General features: G+C 45.3%; 1 protein-coding gene across 2 annotated transcripts in view; it reads right to left on the bottom strand.

Annotated features, from left to right (window-relative positions):
• The window catches only part of SDHA (succinate dehydrogenase complex flavoprotein subunit A), a 615,692-nt gene that overhangs the window by 581,598 nt on the left and 15,561 nt on the right, over window positions 1–18,533 (bottom strand). For both annotated transcript variants that reach the window (XM_040431943.1, XM_040431944.1), the window contains exon 2: window positions 7,073–7,162. In XM_040431943.1, coding sequence (XP_040287877.1) covers window positions 7,073–7,162 — 90 coding nt within the window. The remainder of the gene's footprint in view (window positions 1–7,072; window positions 7,163–18,533) is intronic.

Raw genomic sequence — 18,533 nt, 5'->3', positions numbered from 1 at the left:
GGCGACACTCATGGGGGATCTGCGGGCGACACTCATGGGGGATCTGCGGGCGACACTCATGGGGGATCTGCGGGCGACACTCATGGGGGATCTGCGGGCGACACTCATGGGGGATCTGCGGGCGACACTCATGGGGGATCTGCGGGCGACACTCATGGGGGATCTGCGGGCGACACTCATGGGGGATCTGCGGGCGACACTCATGGGGGATCTGCGGGCGACACTCATGGGGGATCTGCGGGCGACACTCATGGGGGATCTGCGGGCGACACTCATGGGGGATCTGCGGGCGACACTCATGGGGGATCTGCGGGCGACACTCATGGGGGATCTGCGGGCGACACTCATGGGGGATCTGCGGGCGACACTCATGGGGGATCTGCGGGCGACACTCATGGGGGATCTGCGGGCGACACTCATGGGGGATCTGCGGGCGACACTCATGGGGGATCTGCGGGCGACACTCATGGGGGATCTGCGGGCGACACTCATGGGGGATCTGCGGGCGACACTTATGGGGGATCTGCGGGCGACACTTATGGGGGATCTGCGGGCGACACTTATGGGGGATCTGCGGGCGACACTTATGGGGGATCTGCGGGCGACACTTATGGGGGATCTGCGGGCGACACTTATGGGGGATCTGCGGGCGACACTTATGGGGGATCTGTGGGTGGCTCTTGTTGGGGTCTCTGGATGGCACTGTTATGGGGATCTGTGCATCTTATGCTATGTGTCATCCACAGATCCCCTCCATAAGTGTCCCTGTAGTGAATGACCCTCAATACACACTGGGGGCCGGCATCTGCTTTTATAATGACAGCGGGGCCCGTGCAGTGACTGTATTCTACTACACGGGCCCCGCTCACTGTATAATCCTATGTCTAATAGTTAATTGTAATTGTATGTAATCACATAAGGAGCGCTGTGTATTACCGTTACTTACAACTACAAGCGCTCGCCTGCTCGGTAGGTAGCAGAGAGGAGGGAGGCGGCAGGCCGGGAGGACGGACGCTGGCAGTGTGAGTCATACGTCATGCGCCTCCCACTTTATGAATGAAGCAGGCGGCGTGGGCGCATGACTCACACTGCCAGCGTCCGTCCTCCCGGCCTGCCTCCTCCCCCCTCTCTGCTACCTACCGAGCAGGCGAGCGCTTGTAGTTGTAAGTACCGGTAATACACAGCGCTCCTTATGTGATTACATACAATTACAATTAACTATTAGACATAGGATTATACAGTGAGCGGGGCCCGTGTAGTAGAATACAGTCACTGCACGGGCCCCGCTGTCATTATAAAAGCAGATGCCGGCCCCCAGTCCCGCCTCCCTCACAGCTGATACACCCGCCGCACGGCATCGCGGCGGGTGTATCATTGAAAACTCAGGAAAATCAGCAGCATTCGCCGTATAAGACGCACCGCTATTTTCCCCCTACTTTTGGGGGGGGGGGGGAAGTGCGTCTTATACGGCGAAAAATACGGTAAGTCTGGACGGATCCGTTTAGCTCCGCATGGCCAGGCGGACACCCGAACGCTGCCAAGCGAAGCCATCCTGATGCATTTTGAGCAGATCCGCATCCACTCAGAATGCATTGGGGCTCTACGGATCTGTTCGGGGCCGCTTGTGAGAGCCTTCAAACGGAACTCACAAGCGGAACCCGAACGCTAGTGTGAAAGTAGCCCAAGATGAATTAAATCAATATATTAAATAGCAAAACTTTTGGGTAAAAACAATGAAATGGTATTATTTTGTAAAGACAAATACTTAGGCCTCTTTCACACTTGCGTTGTCCGGATCCGGCGTGTACTCCACTTGCCGGAATTACACTCCGGATCCGGAAAAACGCAAGTGTACTGAAAGCATTTGAAGACGGAACCGTCTTCCAAATGCGTTCAGTGTTACTATGGCACCCAGGACGCTATTAAAGTCCTGGTTGCCATAGTAGTAGTGGGGAGCGGGGGAGCAGTATACTTACAGTCCGTGCGGCTCCCCGGGCGCTCCAGAATGACGTCAGAGCGCCCCATGCGCATGGATGACGTGATCCATGTGATCACATGATCCATGAGCTTGGGGCGCCCTGACGTCACTCTGGAGCGCCCGGGGAGCCGCACGGACGGTAAGTACACTGCTCCCCGCTCCCCACTACACTTTACCATGGCTGCCAGGACTTTAGCGTCCCGGCAGCCATGGTAACCACTCTGAAAAAGCTAAATGTCGGATGCGGCAATGCGCCGAAACGACGTTTAGCTTAAGGCCGGATCCGGATCAATGCCTTTCAATGGGCATTAATTCCGGATCCGGCCTTGCGGCAAGTGTTCCGGATTTTTGGCCGGAGCAAAAAGCGCAGCATGCTGCGGTATTTTCTCCGGCCAAAAAACGTTCCGTTCCGGAACTGAAGACATCCTGATGCATCCTGAACGGATTTCACTCCATTCAGAATGCATTAGGATAATCCTGATCAGGATTCTTCCGGCATAGAGCCCCGACGACGGAACTCTATGCCGGAACACAACAACGCAGGTGTGAAAGAGCCCTAAGATATCATAAAAATATAACTGAAGTGACCTAATAAAAATAAAAAACACAGGCCTAATCCCTGACTACAGTGTTGACATTTAGGGTCCAGTTAGGCTAATTGCATTTGGGATATGGTAAGCTGTTCTGGCTGGATCATCTCTGGCCCCCATTAGTTCAAGCTTCTGGCAATGTCAGAATGCAGAGAGATTCGGCAGTTTGTTCCCTGCCAGAAGAGCCTGCTGGAGCCTATACTCTAGTGCGCAACTAGCCTTACACAACGACATTTATGTAACAGCAATGTTGCATCACATTTTGTATAACGATTTACATATCCAGGCCATTCTGAGATTGTTTTCTCGCTACATATTGTACTTCATGACAGTGGTAAATTTGAGTCGAAAGATTTCATTTTTTTTTTTTTATATATATAAATAAAAAATGTATAAATTACCAAAAACAAACATTTTAAATTAGCAAAAATTTCCAAATTTCAATTTCTGTACTTTTATAATAGATAGCAATACCTCCAAATAAAGGTTATTACTTTACATTACCCATATGTCTACATGTCTACGCGTTAGAAGGCTTAGAAGCAAATCTTATTTTTAAGAACATTTAAAAACACCAATTTTTTCAGGACCAGTTCAGTTATGAAGTCACTCTCTGGGGCTTACATATAAAAAACCACCTATAAAAACACCCCATTTTAGAAACTTCACCCCTCAAGGTATTCCAAACTGATTTTACAAACTTTGATAACCCTTTAGGTGTCCCACGAGAATTAAATGAAAATGGGAATGAAAATTCACTTTAACAGATTTTAAAAATGTAATCTATTTTTTCTGCAACACATCAAGGGTTAACAGCCAAACAAATCTCAAAATCTATTACCCATAATCTGAAGTTTAGAGAAACACCCCATGTGTGCTCAAAAACTGATATATGGGCGCACAGCAGGCGTCAGAGTGGTAGAAGCACCATAATGACTTTTGGAGAACGGATTTAGTTGGAACGGTAATTGGGAGCTATGTCGCATATTAAGACACCCAGAGGTGGCCCTAGAGTGGAAACCCACAAAAAGTGACCCCATTCAGGAAACTACACCCCTCAAGGAATATTTCAAGGTGTGTAGTGAGCACTTTGATCCATCAGGCGCTTCACAAAATTAGGAAACGCTTGGCTGTGAAAAGGAAAAATTAGAATTTTTTGCAGAAAAAGTTGCTTTACACCCACATTTTACACCTTCACAAGGGAAAACAGGATAAAATGCACCCCACATTTTGTTCCCTATTTCCCCCTGAATATGCCAACACCCCATATGTGTTTAAAAACTGATGTATGGATGCATGGCAGGGTTCAAAAGGGAAGTAGCGCCATAGGACTTTTGGGAGGACAGATTTTACAGGATTGGCTTTTGGGAGCTATGTCTCATATGAAGACACCCTGAAGTAGGGATCGACCGATTATCTGTTTTACAGATATTATCGGCCGATGTTAGGAAAAAAAAATAAAAAATATTAAGTATAAATAAAAAATAAAGATTTACAAAAAAAAAAAAAAAAAAATACACATTAACAATAAAAATATTCATTTTCAGCAGATTTGTATAGGAATTTTTTTTTTCAAAAATGAAATTTCACAGAATATATCGGTATAAATTATCGGTATCGGCCCTAAAAAAAAAAAATCAATATCGGTCGATCCCTACCCTGAAGTACCCCTAAAGTGGAAACCCCCCCAAAAGTGACCCCATTCTGGAAACTACACCTCTCAAGGAATATTTCAAGATGTGTAGTGAGAACTTTATCCTCCAAGGTGATTCATGGAATTGGCTGTGAAAATGAAAAATTACTGCCAGAAAAATTGACTTTAGACCCACAGGCAGAGACGGCCGAAGTTTTTAGTCAGGCAATCGGTGCAGCGACTCTGCCATAGACTGGGAGAGTCGGACAGGATTCCCTATGACTTAGGACAGGGAAGAGGTCCAGTCAGGAGAGACCGACAGATTAGTAGGTCAGGTTGTCATGAGAGGGCCTGGGAGAGACTGCGCACAAACAGGGACACGCTGACCACGTGGCAGCCTTTTATCGCCCTGGGAGCACCCAAATACATGCGACCCCCGAGGGAGGCTGGGAATGGAAGTCCTCAGAAGAGGACATGAGGCCTGAGTGGGAACCTGAAAAATTAAGCAGCCAACAAAAGCTGTCTACTGGATCCCAGGGACAGAGTTCCCAAAGATGTGCTGCAGCAGCTGCAGAATATCAAAGGACCCCCCCTGCTGGCAAGATGGATGCCATTTCAACTAGAAAACAGCACCAACAGGGTTAAAGCCCGCGATTGGCTGGCACAGGAGGAGGAGCTCCTCCAGAAGCTGAGAGCGGGAAGGCCCGGGAAAAAGCCTAGGCATGGATGAAGCCAGGGCCTCGATTAATGAGGTGGCCGGAAAAGGTGCACCGTCGGACGGAACCGCGGGAGATCGGGGGCGCTCCAGAATGAGGAAACCCGTGAGGGGGGGCTCCTGAGAAAGAGCAACGCTTAGGGGGGCGAAAAACTGCGAAAAAGGAGCACCAGGGGCCCGGGAACATGGCTGGAGAAAAAGCAGCCTAGTCCCGGCAGAAGTCGGGGACTAAAGTAGATGGAAGGCCGGGAGAGTGGACGGGGGGAGGCTGCAAAGAAAGCAGAGTGGCCAGGGAGAATAGAAAAGGACCCCAGGGAGGGAGGAAGGAGGGAGGGGGGAAGAGAGAAAGGGTCCCTTCCCCCGCCAGAGGGAAAATACCTCCCCACCTGGGGAAGAAGGGGTTAAGAAGAGAGAGTAGCACCCCGGACCCCTGACAAAGTGGATGCCAACACCAGCCACAACAAGGGACCTAACCCGGGACCCCTCACCGTCCAATGTCTTCGGGTGCCGCAGGGTCACCCCATCGGCAGACTCAACACGGGGACCGTGGGAATGTCGGCATGCCACTGCGGATGCAGTCAATGGGGACTGGGTGACCGGCGATTAACGAGGGGAAATTGGGAAAACTTTGAAAGTAAGGGCTATTTGACTATGAAGGAGAGTGATGGGGTGCTGCGCCAGATGACTTGGCCTCCACAGTCACCGGACCTGAACCCAATCGAGATGGTTTGGGGTGAGCTGGACCGCAGAGTGAAGGCAAAAGGGCCAACAAGTGCTAAGCATCTCTGGGAACTCCTTCAAGACTGTTGGAAGACCATTTCAGGGGACTACCTCTTGAAGCTCATCTAGAGAATGCCAAGAGTGTGCAAAGCAGTAATCAAAGCAAAAGGTAGCTACTTTGAAGAACCTAGAATATGACATATTTTCAGTTGTTTCACACTTGTTTGTTATGTATATAATTCCACATGTGTTAATTCATAGTTTTGATGCCTTCAGTGTGAATCTACAATTTTCATAGTCATGAAAATAAAGAAAACTCTTTGAATGAGAAGGTGTCCAAACTTTTGGTCTGTACAATATATATATATATATATATATATATATATATATATATATATATATATATATATATATATATATAATTCTAACTATTGATGGAAAAAAAATATCTATCTATCTATCTTCGCCAACAAAAAAAAAAAAAGAGCCAAGGTGCTGAGCCGTGAAGTACGGATTGAACAGCACTTGGGTGTTCACAGATCGCACACAGAAAAAGTGGTGCAGAGCAGGAAAAATTTTTTTTTATAAAAGTGACAAAAAAAAATAAAAATTTAATTTCTTCGCTGCAGGCAAAATCAGAGGGGTGGGGTGGGGTGGATTAGGGATCTGGAACTTCTGCTGCAGAAAAAAAAAAAATATAAATATATATATATATATATATTTTTTTATATATATATATATATATATATATATATATATATATATATATATATATATATATATATATATATATATATATATATATATATATATCCCAGCAGACCAAGCACAGAACCCTCTCAGCATGCAGTCACCGGCTAGAATGGCTGCATGCAGGGAGGTTCTGCCCTTTCCTGTGCAGCTATAGAGCTGCCATTGGCTGGAGCGTTGTTCCAGCCAATTGCAGTGCTGGCAGTAGACCTAAAACACTGGTGTCCACTGCCTCACCTCGAAGGTGACCGATGCTGACCGGTTCACCTCCCCCTGACCTCGCCCCAGCTTACATGTGCTTCCGGCCGATCAGTGATGACGGCACATCGCTGCGCAAAATAGCCGATGCTGCAATTACCCGGCATGGCTGCCTGTTGGTAAGAGCAGCCATCGCGCTCCCTGCGATTTTCCCCCAGAGCCCAGCGGGCCTGGTGTCGTACATGTACTGTGCTGGTCCTAAAGTTACTCCGGGAGCGCCGTACATGTACAGCCAGGGTCCTCTACAGGTTAAATTTAGAACTGGGCTATAAACATAGCTATAGCTCATAAGTTTGAGGCAAAGCAATTTCCTAATTCCTCATCATAGTTTCAATCAACACAGAAATATGTAGTGCTTTACTGAACTATAAAGTTAAGCTTACCACACAGTTCAGCAAAAAATATTTCAGGCAAAGTTAAAAACTTACCGAATCTGAGACTTTAGCAGATGCATGCTTCTTGCCATACAAAGTGAAGTGTAAATACCGAGTTAATGCATGAGACACTGAGGCCAATTTCTAGAAGAGATAATAGTTGGTTATGTAAAAAGATTTTACAAGACAAAAAAATAACTTACTACCTACAGTTTCAGTCCAACGATACAGCATTAAAGGGAATCTGTCAACTTTATACAACCCTCAGTATGGTCAGCACAAAGTTCTGACAAATGCTTATGTCAGCGGTGTGTCACACATCAGCTAAAAGTAAGTGGTTGCCGAGAACAAGCATCATAATCATTGCAGCCCAGGCCTTGAAAAGAGTCCAATCTACCTGAGAAGAGTCATGGTTATTCATGAATTCCTGCTCTCCCTGCCCACCTGCTGATGATTGACAGGCTTCTATCTAGTTTTCTCCCTTTCTCTCAGGGAGAAAACTCCCAATCAGCATCAGATGGGTGACAGTGCAGGAGATTATGAATAACCATGACTCTTCTAAGGTAGATTTGACTCTTTGCAAGGCCTATGCGTAATTATTATGATGCTGGTTCTCGGCAACCACTTACTTTTAGCTGACGTGTGGCACACTCCTGAAATCAGCACTTCTGTCACTACTTTATACTGCCCTCAGTACGGTCAGCATAAAGTTGATGACAGGTTCCATTTAAGTAAAAGAAAGACGATTACTGTACAAATATGGCCATCTTTCTGCTTATCTGGTGGCATAGTACAACTACTGCTGTGGAGGGACCAGGGACCATCAGGCAATTGGCAAGGTGTTCATGGCATATCCCTAAGACATCCCCCCAATGTAAGATAGGAGAAGTTACAGGAGGTGGGGCCTGCACCAATCTCCAGAACCGCCCCCCCAACGTGAAGGAGAGCACATCATGCAAGTGCTATCACCCTCCGTTTACCTCTATGGAAGTTCCAAAAATAGCCGAGCTTGGTCAACTGTGCATGCACAGTACGCTCTCCACTTCGGGGGTCCCATTCTGGAGATAGTTGTGGGCCCTGCACCTATATGACGTCGAAGGCATGTCCTAGTGATATGTCAACAATGTCTGAGATGGGTATTACCTTTTAAAGGGAACATGTGCGGTTGAACATTGTGTTTAAACTGCAGACAGCATGTTGGAGCAGGAGGAGCCAAGCAGGTTGATAATACAGCTTAAGTGATGTAGCTATCTCTATAAGCACAATCAAAGGGAAGGCTGTCCATCGCCGATAGGTCCACCTCAAAGCCCAGTATGAGCAGGAATTTAAAATAAATTACAAGTTTTACTAAATGTTTTCCAACAAAACATACCAATTGTGCTAGTCTCCTGCTGTATAATGTGATGGTGCCTGTAGCTTACATTGCATTTTCATGGCAACAGGTTCCCTTTAAAGGGGTTGTCTCACTTCAGCAAATAGTATTTATTATGTAGAGAAAAAAATACACTTCCTTTATTGGCTGGATTAATTTTTCCATCATAATATACACTGCTTGTTTCCATGGTTACAATCACTCTACAATCCATCAACGGTGGCCGTGCATGCCCAATATAGGAAAAAGCACTAGCTTATGTGCGCCTTATGGTCCTGGCCACCAGACCGGCTGTCGCTTTTTCCTATAGTGTGCAAGCTCCAGCCACCAAGTGCTAGTTTACAGGGTGGTCGTAACCATGGAAACAAGCAGTGTATAATGTGATGGAAACATTAATCAATCCTGTAAAGAAGGCAATATGGACAATCACTATAGTCTAGTAAGTGTCTTGTATTAACTTTATGTACATGATAAATGCCACTTTCAGTGAGACAACCCCTTCAGGACTCTGCCATTTTTCACCTTAAGGACCAGGACCTTTTTTGAAAATCTGACAAGAGGTTAAAGTTATCACCACAAAGTGACACTTTATGTGGTGATAACTTTTTTTCTGATCACAGCCACGCGGCGTGCCGTGATCGGAACTGGGTGCCTTCTGAAATAAATCAGCAGGCACCCTGGGTCAATGCAGAGTGGGGTCCTGTGACCCCCCCGTATCGGCAATCGCTGGGGATTAACCCCTTCTATGTCGCTACCGCGACTAAGAAGGGGTTTGTGTTTGAAGGATCCCATCGAGTCCCCGTGTGGCTGTGACGGGGACTCGGAAGTCTCAGAAGGCAGCCTGATGCCGTGCGGAGGCTGCCCAATGCCTTGCACGGCATCGGGAACTGCCTTCTACGGGAGCCGAGGATATCCAGCCTCATGCTGGGTCTCCTAGGCAACCTGTTAGTGTATTGCTCTGTGTACACTAACAGGCAATGCATTACAATGCAGATGTATTGTAATGCATTGCAGAGGGAATCAAACCCCCAAAAGTTTTTTAAGAAAATTAATAAAGTAATACAATTCATAAAGTAAAAAAAAGAAGAACGCCCCTTTCTCCTTATTTTATTATAAAAACTAAAAAAAAAAAAAAGCACATTATGTATCACCGCGTCCGTAATGACCGGGCTCTATAAATATATCACATGATCCACCCCGTCGGATAAATTAATATTATTTTTATATATATATATATATATATATATATATATATATATATATATATATATATATATATATATATTTTTTTTTTTTAAATATCAATATTTTGTCACCTTACATCACGAAAAGTGCAACAGCAAGGGATCAAAAAGGCGTATGCCGCCCAAAATAGCACCAGTCACCTCATCCTGCAAAAAATGAGCCCCTACCTAAGCCAATCACCCAAAAAATAAAAAAATATGACTCAGAATATGGAGACACTAAAACATCATTTTTTTTTTTGTTTTAAAAATGCTGCTATTGTGTAAAACTTAACCACCTCAGCCCCCCTAGCTTAAACACCCTTAATGACCAGGCCACTTTTTACACTTCTGCACTACACTTACTTTCACCGTTTATTGCTCGGTCATGCAACTTACCACCCAAATGAATTTTACCTCCTTTTCTTCTCACTAATAGAGCGTTCATTTGGTGGTATTTCATTGCTGCTGACATTTTTACTTTTTTTGTTATTAAATCGAAATTTAACGAAATTTTTGCATAAAATTACATTTTTCACTTTCAGTTGTAAATTTTTTTTTTAAAAAAAACGACATCCATATAGAAATTTTGCTCTAAATTTATTGTTCTACATGTCTTTGATAAAAAAAAAAATGTTTGGGTAAAAAAAAAAAAAATAATGGTTTGGGTAAAAGTTATAGCGTTTACAAACTTTGGTACAAAAATGTGAATTTCCGCTTTTTGAAGCAGCTCTGACTTTCTGAGCACCTGTCATGTTTCCTGAGGTTCTACAATGCCCAGACAGTATTTTTCTACCCACAAATGACCCCATTTCAGAAAGTAGACACCCTAAGATATTCGCTGATGGGCATAGTGAGTTCATAGAACTTTTTATTTTTTGTCACAAGTTAGCGGAAAATGATGATTTTTTTTATTATTTTTTCTTCCTTACAAAGTCTCATATTCCACTAACTTGTGACAAAAAATAAAAACTTCCATGAACTCACTATGCCCATCACAAAATACCTTGGGGTGTCTTCTTTCCAAAATGGGGTCACTTGTGGGGTAGTTATACTGCCCTGGCATTCTAGGGGCCCTAATGTGTGGTAAGTAGTTTGAAATCAAAATGTGTAAAAAATGACCAGTGAAATCCTAAAGGTGCTCTTTGGAATGTGGGCCACTTTACCCACCTAGGCTGCAAAATAGTGTCACACATCTGGTATCGCCGTACTCAGGAGAAGTTGGGGAATGTGTTTTGGGGTGTCATTTTACATATACCCATGCTGGGTGAGAGAAATATCTCGGCAAAAGACAACTTTTCCCATTTTTTTATACAAAGTTGGCATTTGACCAAGATATTTATCCTCACCCAGCATGGGTATATGTAAAATGACACCCCAAAACACATTCCCCAACTTCTCCTGAGTACGGCGATACCACATGTGTGACACTTTTTTGCAGCCTAGGTGGGCAAAGGGGCCCACATTCCTTTTAGGAGGGCATTTTTAGACATTTGGATCCCAGACTTCTTCTCACGCTTTAGGGCCCCTAAAATGCCAGGGCAGTATAAATACCCCACATGTGACCCCATTTTGGAAAGAAGACACCCCAAGGTATTCAATGAGGGGCACGGCGAGTTCATAGAAATGTATTTTTTTTTGGCACAAGTTAGCGGAAATTGATTTTTTATTTTTTTTCTCACAAAGTCTCCCTTTCCGCTACTTGGGACAAAAATTTCAATCTTTCATGGACTCAATATGCCCCTCACGGAATACCTTGGGGTGTCTTCTTTCTGAAATGGGGTCACATGTGGGGTATTTATACTGCCCTGGCATTTTAGCGGCCCTAAAGCGTGAGAAGAAGTCTGGAATATAAATGTCTAAAAAATGTTACGCATTTGGATTTCGTGAGGGGTATGGTGAGTTCATGTAAGATTTTATTTTTTGTCACAAGTTAGTGGAATATGAGACTTTGTAAGAAAAATAAATAAATAAAAATAAAAAATTCCGCTAACTTGGGCCAAAAAAATGTCTGAATGGAGCCTTACAAGGGGGGGGGGGGGGGGGGGGGGGGCGATCAATGACAGGGGGGTTATCACCCCCCTGTCATTGATCACCCCCTTGTAAGGCTCCATTCAGACGTCCGTATGTGTTTTGCGGATCCGATCCATGTATCCGTGGATCCATAAAAAACATACGGACGTCTGAATGGAGCCTTACAGGGGGGTGAACAATGACAGGGGGGTGAACAATGACAGGGGGGTGATCAATGACAGGGGGGTGATCAATGACAGGGGGGTGATCAATGACAGGGGGGTGATCAGGGGTTAATAAGTGACAGGGGGGGTGTAGTGTAGTGGTGTTTGGTGTTACTTATTACTGAGCTGCCTGTGTCCTCTGGTGGTCGATCCAAGCAAAAGGGACCACCAGAGGACCAGGAAGGAGGTACATTAGACGCTGTTATCAAAACCTGTTAGGGGTTAAAAAAAATAAAAATAAAATAAAAATAGCATCTCCAGCCTGCCAGCGAACGATCGCCGCTGGCAGGCTGGAGATCCACTCGCTTACCTTCCGATCCTGTGAACGCGCGCACCTGTGCGCGCGTTCACAGGAAATCTCGCGTCTTGCGAAAGGCGGTCCGGAGGCGGTTAAGTAAATAAAAAAAGCATACATATTGGGTATCACCACGTCCGTAAGAACCTGCTCTATAAAAATATCACATGACCTAACCCCTCAGATGAACACCATAAAAAATAAAATAAAAAATAAAGTGTAAAAAAAGCAATTTTTTGTCACCTTACATCACAAAAACTGTAATAGCAAGCTATCAAAAGGTCATACGCACCCCAAAATAGTGCCAGTCATCTCATCCTGAAAAAAAAATGAGCTCCTACACAAGACAGTCGCCCAAAAAAATAAATAAAGCTATGGCTTAAAGCAGGGCTCGACAAATCCCAGGCGCCAGGTCGCCATGGCGACCAGGAATTTAGTCCTGGCGCTTGGGTATTTGTCAGCCCGTTTTCAAAGGTGCCCGGGCGATGGGTGCGGAGCTGCCGTTCTGTCCGGAGGCAGCACCGTTTGAAAAACAGCTCCGTCACAGCACACAATAGCAGAGACGCTGGCAGCAGGGAGGGGAGGGACTCGGGAGGAGTGTAATCCGATCCTAGAGTGGAAGCCGCTTCTGCCAGCCCCTCCCCGCCCACCAACCAATCAGAGCTGAGGCAAGGCAAGCACTAGCAGCCGAGTCACTGACACAAGTACAGGAGGGAGTCTAAGTAGAATCGAATGAGTCTCAGGTTAAAAGAATCTAAAGATCCTACAGTTAGTGACTCATTCGATTCTTTGAGTTAAAAGAACAGTCAGACTCTAGAACAGTTTACACTGAGGCTGTCGGCTGATGCTTTTGCAGCAGTGATAAGATTAAGGGACAGGAGCAGAGAGATAAGAGAAGTGACAGGACACAGTTTAGATTACAGTTTGAATTAACCCTTTAGGATCAAATTCGCTTCTCAAGGAGATCTATATGTTAAAAGACATCCCTTCTTCGGTCTCATTCAGTAGCTATAGAACTAAGGCTACTTTCACACTTGCGGCAGGATGGATCTGGCAGGCTGTTCACCCTGTCGGATCCGTCCTTCCGCTGTTTCGCCGGACCGCAGCTCTGTCCCCATTGACTATAATGGGGGCAGAGCTCTGGCGCAGCACGGCAGTGCATGGTGAAAGGCCGCCGGACTAAAAGTACTGCATGTCCAACTTTTTAGTCCGGCGGCCTCTCACCACGAACTGCCATGCTGCGCCGGAGCTCCACCCCCGTCCCCATTATAGTCAATAGGGTCCGGGGACGGAGCGGCGGTATATGTAACATGGTCTACAGCATTATTGGGGGGGGCTCTATGGAGAAGTGGGGGGGGGGGCACCTACTAGGGGCTTTATGACGCGGCTTCGCCTGGCTCCTAACTTTTTTAGCTGGCTCCTAGATTCCAAGGAAATTTGTCAAGCCCTGGCTTAAAGAATCTTTTTTTTTTTATGCTTTATGTAAAACTGAAATAACCAAAAAAAGTTGTCATATTCGGCATTGTCGCGTCCGTGACAACCTGCTCTATAAAAATACCACATGTTCTAACCTGTCCAGATGAATGTTGTAAATAACAAAAAAAAAAAAACTGTGCCAAAACATTTCTTGTTACCTTGCCTCACAAAAAGTGTAATATAGAGCAACCAAAAATCATATGTACCCTAAAATAGTAACAAAACTGCCACCCTATCCAATAGTTTCCATAATGGGGTCACTTTTTTGGAGTTTCTACTCTAGGGGTGCATTAGGGGGTCTCGAGTGCCTATACAGCAGTTTACGACCACATATACCCCATATATTCTGTAAACTACAGAATCAGGGCCATAAATGTTGAGCTTTGTTTGGCTGCTAACCCTTGCTTTGTAACTGGAAAAAATTGATTCAAATGGAAAATCTGCCAAAAAAGTTAAATTTTATCTCTATTTTCCATGAAATCTTGTGGAACACCTAAAGGGTTAACAAAGTTTGTTCAATCAGTTTTGAATACCTTGAGGGGTGTAGTTTGTAAAATGGGGTCATTTTTGGGTGGTTTCTATTATGTAAGCCTCACCAAGTTACTTCAGACCTGAACTGGTCCTTTAAAAAGTGGTTTTTAGAAAGTTTTAAGCCTTCTAACATCCCCAAAAAATAAAGTGGCATTCACAAAATGATCCAAACATAGACATATGGGGAATGTAAAGTAATAACTATTTTTGGAGTGGCATTTTATTTTTTGGGGGGACGTTAGAAGGCTTAGAAGCAAATCTTGAAATCTTTCAGAAAATATCCAAAACCCACTTTTTAACCACCTCAGGACCGCCGTACGCAGGATTACGTCTTTGCGGCGGTCCTGTTACTCTGGGTGGATGCGCCGGTGCGTCCTCTCGCGAAATTCGGGCGAAGCCAGCCCGCGCATCGCGGGCCGGCAAAATTTAAAAGACAAGTTCGTCATCAACCTGCCAGCCAATGATCGTCGCTGGCAGGTTAATGATTTTCAAAAAATCTAATCAGAAGCCAGTTATCACATTATATTTATAAATATAATGTGTTAAATGGCTTCTGTGCTCCTCTGCTGGTCCTTTTCGTCGGTTGGTCCCAGCAGAGGAGCACACATCACAGTGAGTACCCACCAACACTACACTTAGCCCCCAGATCACCCTCCATCACCCCAATTAACCCCTTGATCGCCCCTGTCAATCACCTAGTGAATGGAAAAAAAAGTGATCAGTGTAAACAGTCACTTTTTTTTTTTTCACTGGTATTGACTGTTAGGTTTTAGGATAGTTTAGGCCCCTTGGTTAGGTAGTTAGCGATCGTTTAGCGCCCAGCCCACCGCAGTCACTGATTCGCTGATTAGTGTATCGCTAATCAGCATTTGTACTTTTATAGTATCTGTAAGTGAACAGAACTGATCACAGTCAGATCTATAATAGTATTAGTGTCACCTTAGTTCACCCTGCACCCAAAACACAGTGTTTGCCCGATCAGGCCTGATCGGTCACCCACACATGCGTTCACCCACGCCCGCCCCGCCGCAGTGACAAAAAATATTATTTTTTTTGATCACTGCACAATCACTTTACAAGCTCTGCGGCGATAAAAAAAAAATCTGTTTTGATATTTTTTTTATCAATCGCAGCGGCCTCAGGTACTTCGCTAGCCTCCCATTTGTAAGACAGGCTTGCTTTTTTTCTTGGGTAGTCTCAGGGAATACCCCCTAAATTTAGTTGACCAAATGGCAAACAAGGGGTATTCTTCTGAAGAGGCCTACAGGCTTCTGACCCAGTCGGATGAGGAATGGGAACCCTCATCTGATGAATCTAGCGGGTCAGAATATGAACCTGTAGAAAGCAGTGGCAGTCTGACCCAAAGTTCAGACGAGGAGGTTGAGGTCCCTGATACCACCAGGCATACCCGGCCCAGTGTTGCTAGACCACAGGTTGCGCAGGATCCGCTTCAAGGGCAGCAGAGTGGGGCTGGCGCTGTCGGATTACGTGGTGAGGCATACACCAGCAGCGCAGCCCATCCTGGACCTAGTACCAGCACTGCCGTACAACATGGTGAAGTGGCGAGCACCAGAAGGGCAGTTGTAGCTGGCACGGTGGCACGTGCATTAGTTCCCCCGTCGCAGCCACCGCACAGACAGGCCCGAAGAGCCCCTAGAGTCCCTGAGGTGCTGGCTAACCCTGATTGGCAGTCCCCAACTTCAGTCGCACCAATAGTTCCCCCTTTCACCGCGCAGTCTGGAGTTCGGATTGAGACAGCTCAGATCGGTTCGGCACTGTTTTTTTTTTAGCTGTTCTTGACTGCGGAGCTCTTGGACTTAGTTGTGGCAGAAACAAACCGATATGCCACTGAATTTATAGCCGCCAACCCGGGAAGCTCTTATGCCCACTCTTTCCAGTGGAAACCCGTCCAAGTTTCTGAATTTAAAATTTTTCTGGGCCTTCTCCTCAACATGGGCTTAACCAAAAAGCATGAATTGCGGTCATATTGGTCCACGAACCAAATTCATCACATGCCCATGTTCTCTGCTGCTATGTCCAGGACACGATTTGAGACCATCCTGCGTTTCCTGCACTTTAGCGACAACAGCACCTCTCGTCCCAGAGGCCACCCAGCTTTTGACCGGCTCCACAAAATTCGGCCCCTCATAGACCACTTCAACACCAAATTTGCAGATTTGTATACCCCTGATCAAAACATCTGCGTAGACGAGTCCCTTATACATTTTACTGGGCGCCTTGGCTTCAAACAATACATCCCAAGCAAGCGCGCCCGGTATGGGCTCAAATTGTATAAGCTCTGTGAAAGGGCCACAGGCTATACCCACAAATTTATCTATGAGGGTAAAGATCAGACCCTGGAGCCGGTCGGTTGCCCTGACTACCTGGGGAGCAGTGGGAAGACAGTCTGGGACTTGGTGTCACCCTTATTTGGCAAGGGGTACCATCTTTATGTGGACAATTTCTACACAAGTGTGCCCCTCTTCAGGCATTTGTTCCTAGAACAGATTGGCTGCTGTGGCACCGCGCGACCTAGTCGCCGGGGCTTCCCCCAATGTCTCGTTACCACCCGTCTTGCAAGGGGGGGGGAGAGGGCTGCCTTGTGTAACGAAGAACTGCTCGCGGTGAAATGGAGAGACAAGCGTGACATTTACATGCTCTCCACCATTCACGCAAAACACAACAATCCAAATTGAAGCAACCAGTGTCATTGAAAAGCCCCTCTGTGTCCACGACTATAATTCGCTCATGGGAGGGGTGGACTTCAATGACCAGATGTTGGCTCCTTATCTAATTTCCCGCAGGACTAGACGCTGGTATAAGAAGGTGTCTGTATATTTGATTCAATTGGCTGTATATAATAGTTTTGTTCTCTACAGTAAGGCTGGGAAAACAAGATCCTTCCTCAAATTTCAGGAAGAGATCGAGAACCTCCTGTATCCAGGAGGTTCCGTGGCCCCATCCACCAGTTTAGTGAGCCGTCTACACGAGCGACATTTCCCCAGTGTCGTTGCTGGTACCTCAAACCGACCGCCACCCCGAAAAAAATGTTGTGTCTGTAGCAGGAGTGGAATAAGGCGTGACACCCGCTATTTCTGTCCTGACCACCCTGCCCTATGCTTTGGGGAGTGTTTCCAGAAGTACCACACACATGTACACTTAGCATAGGGATTGCGTTTCACAGGACAGGCACACAGGGCTATTAGGGCCCTTACACTCACAGCTGCTGCAAACCTCTCCTTTCACCTGGGACAAAGTGCATAATGTACTTCGCCACATCTCTGGGCGATTTGCGCTTTGCACATTGTCCCATGGGGAAAAAGAGGTTTATCCGATAAAGGTAAAAAAATAAAAAATAAAAATAAATAAATAAATAACCGGTAAGCAAAAAAGTTAAATAAAGTTTAGATGTTCCGTTCAAATGTTATTATAAAGTTAATAAATTTATTGCGTTGCGGCCTGGTTTTTTCTTTTTTGTTGTATTTTTTACCCTCTAGGTGGACCAACCAGCTGCAGCACTGATGTGCATTCTGACAGAATCATTGCGCTGCTGTCAGATTACACAAAAGTCGGTGTATGCGGCGCTGCAAGACGAGATTTCTCCTCTGCAGTAAAAGATACGTTTGCCGAGGCTTATGAGCTGAGGGGGAGGTGGTGTTCATATACTTTGTATATAAAAAAAAATTAAAAAATCCCGGCAATGATTTATTCATCCACATCGATTGAGGTGAATGGAGAAATCGGGTTTGCCAGGTCATACGGGCTAAGTGGGTTTGGATGTTGGGCGGAGCTTTTATGTCCTGGCAGACGCCTTTCCCCTCTTTTTTTTTGGCAGATATTTTTTCATCCACATTGATCAATGCAAATGAAGAAATCTGTGCCATTCATTTGTTTCTTTCAGCCCAGAGGCTGAACGGAAAAAAAATATATCATTACCCGTATGCTCAATATAAGGAGAATAGCAGAAACTCCTAATGCTGGCCATACATGTAATGATTGCGGAGACCCTCAAATGCCAGGGCAGTACAAACACTCCACAAATGACCCCATTTTGGAAAGAAGACACCCCAAGGTATTCGCTGAGGGGCATATTGAGTCCATGAAAGATTGAAATTTTTGTCCCAAGTTAGCGGAAAGGGAGACTGAGAAAATACAAAAAAAATTATATATATATATATATATATATATATATATATTTTTTATTTATTTTTTTCCGCTAACTTGTGCAAAAAAAAAATAATCTTCTATGAACTCGCCATGCACCTCATTGAATACCATTGAATACTTCTCACGCATTAGGGCACCTAAAATGCCAGGGCAGTATAACTACCCCACAAGTGACCCCATTTTGGAAAGAAGACACCCCAAGGTATTTTGTGAT

The sequence above is a fragment of the Bufo bufo genome, chromosome 5 (genome assembly GCF_905171765.1).
Source record: "Bufo bufo chromosome 5, aBufBuf1.1, whole genome shotgun sequence".
NCBI lineage: Eukaryota > Metazoa > Chordata > Amphibia > Anura > Bufonidae > Bufo > Bufo bufo.
This window is presented reverse-complemented; position numbering and strand designations above follow the sequence as displayed.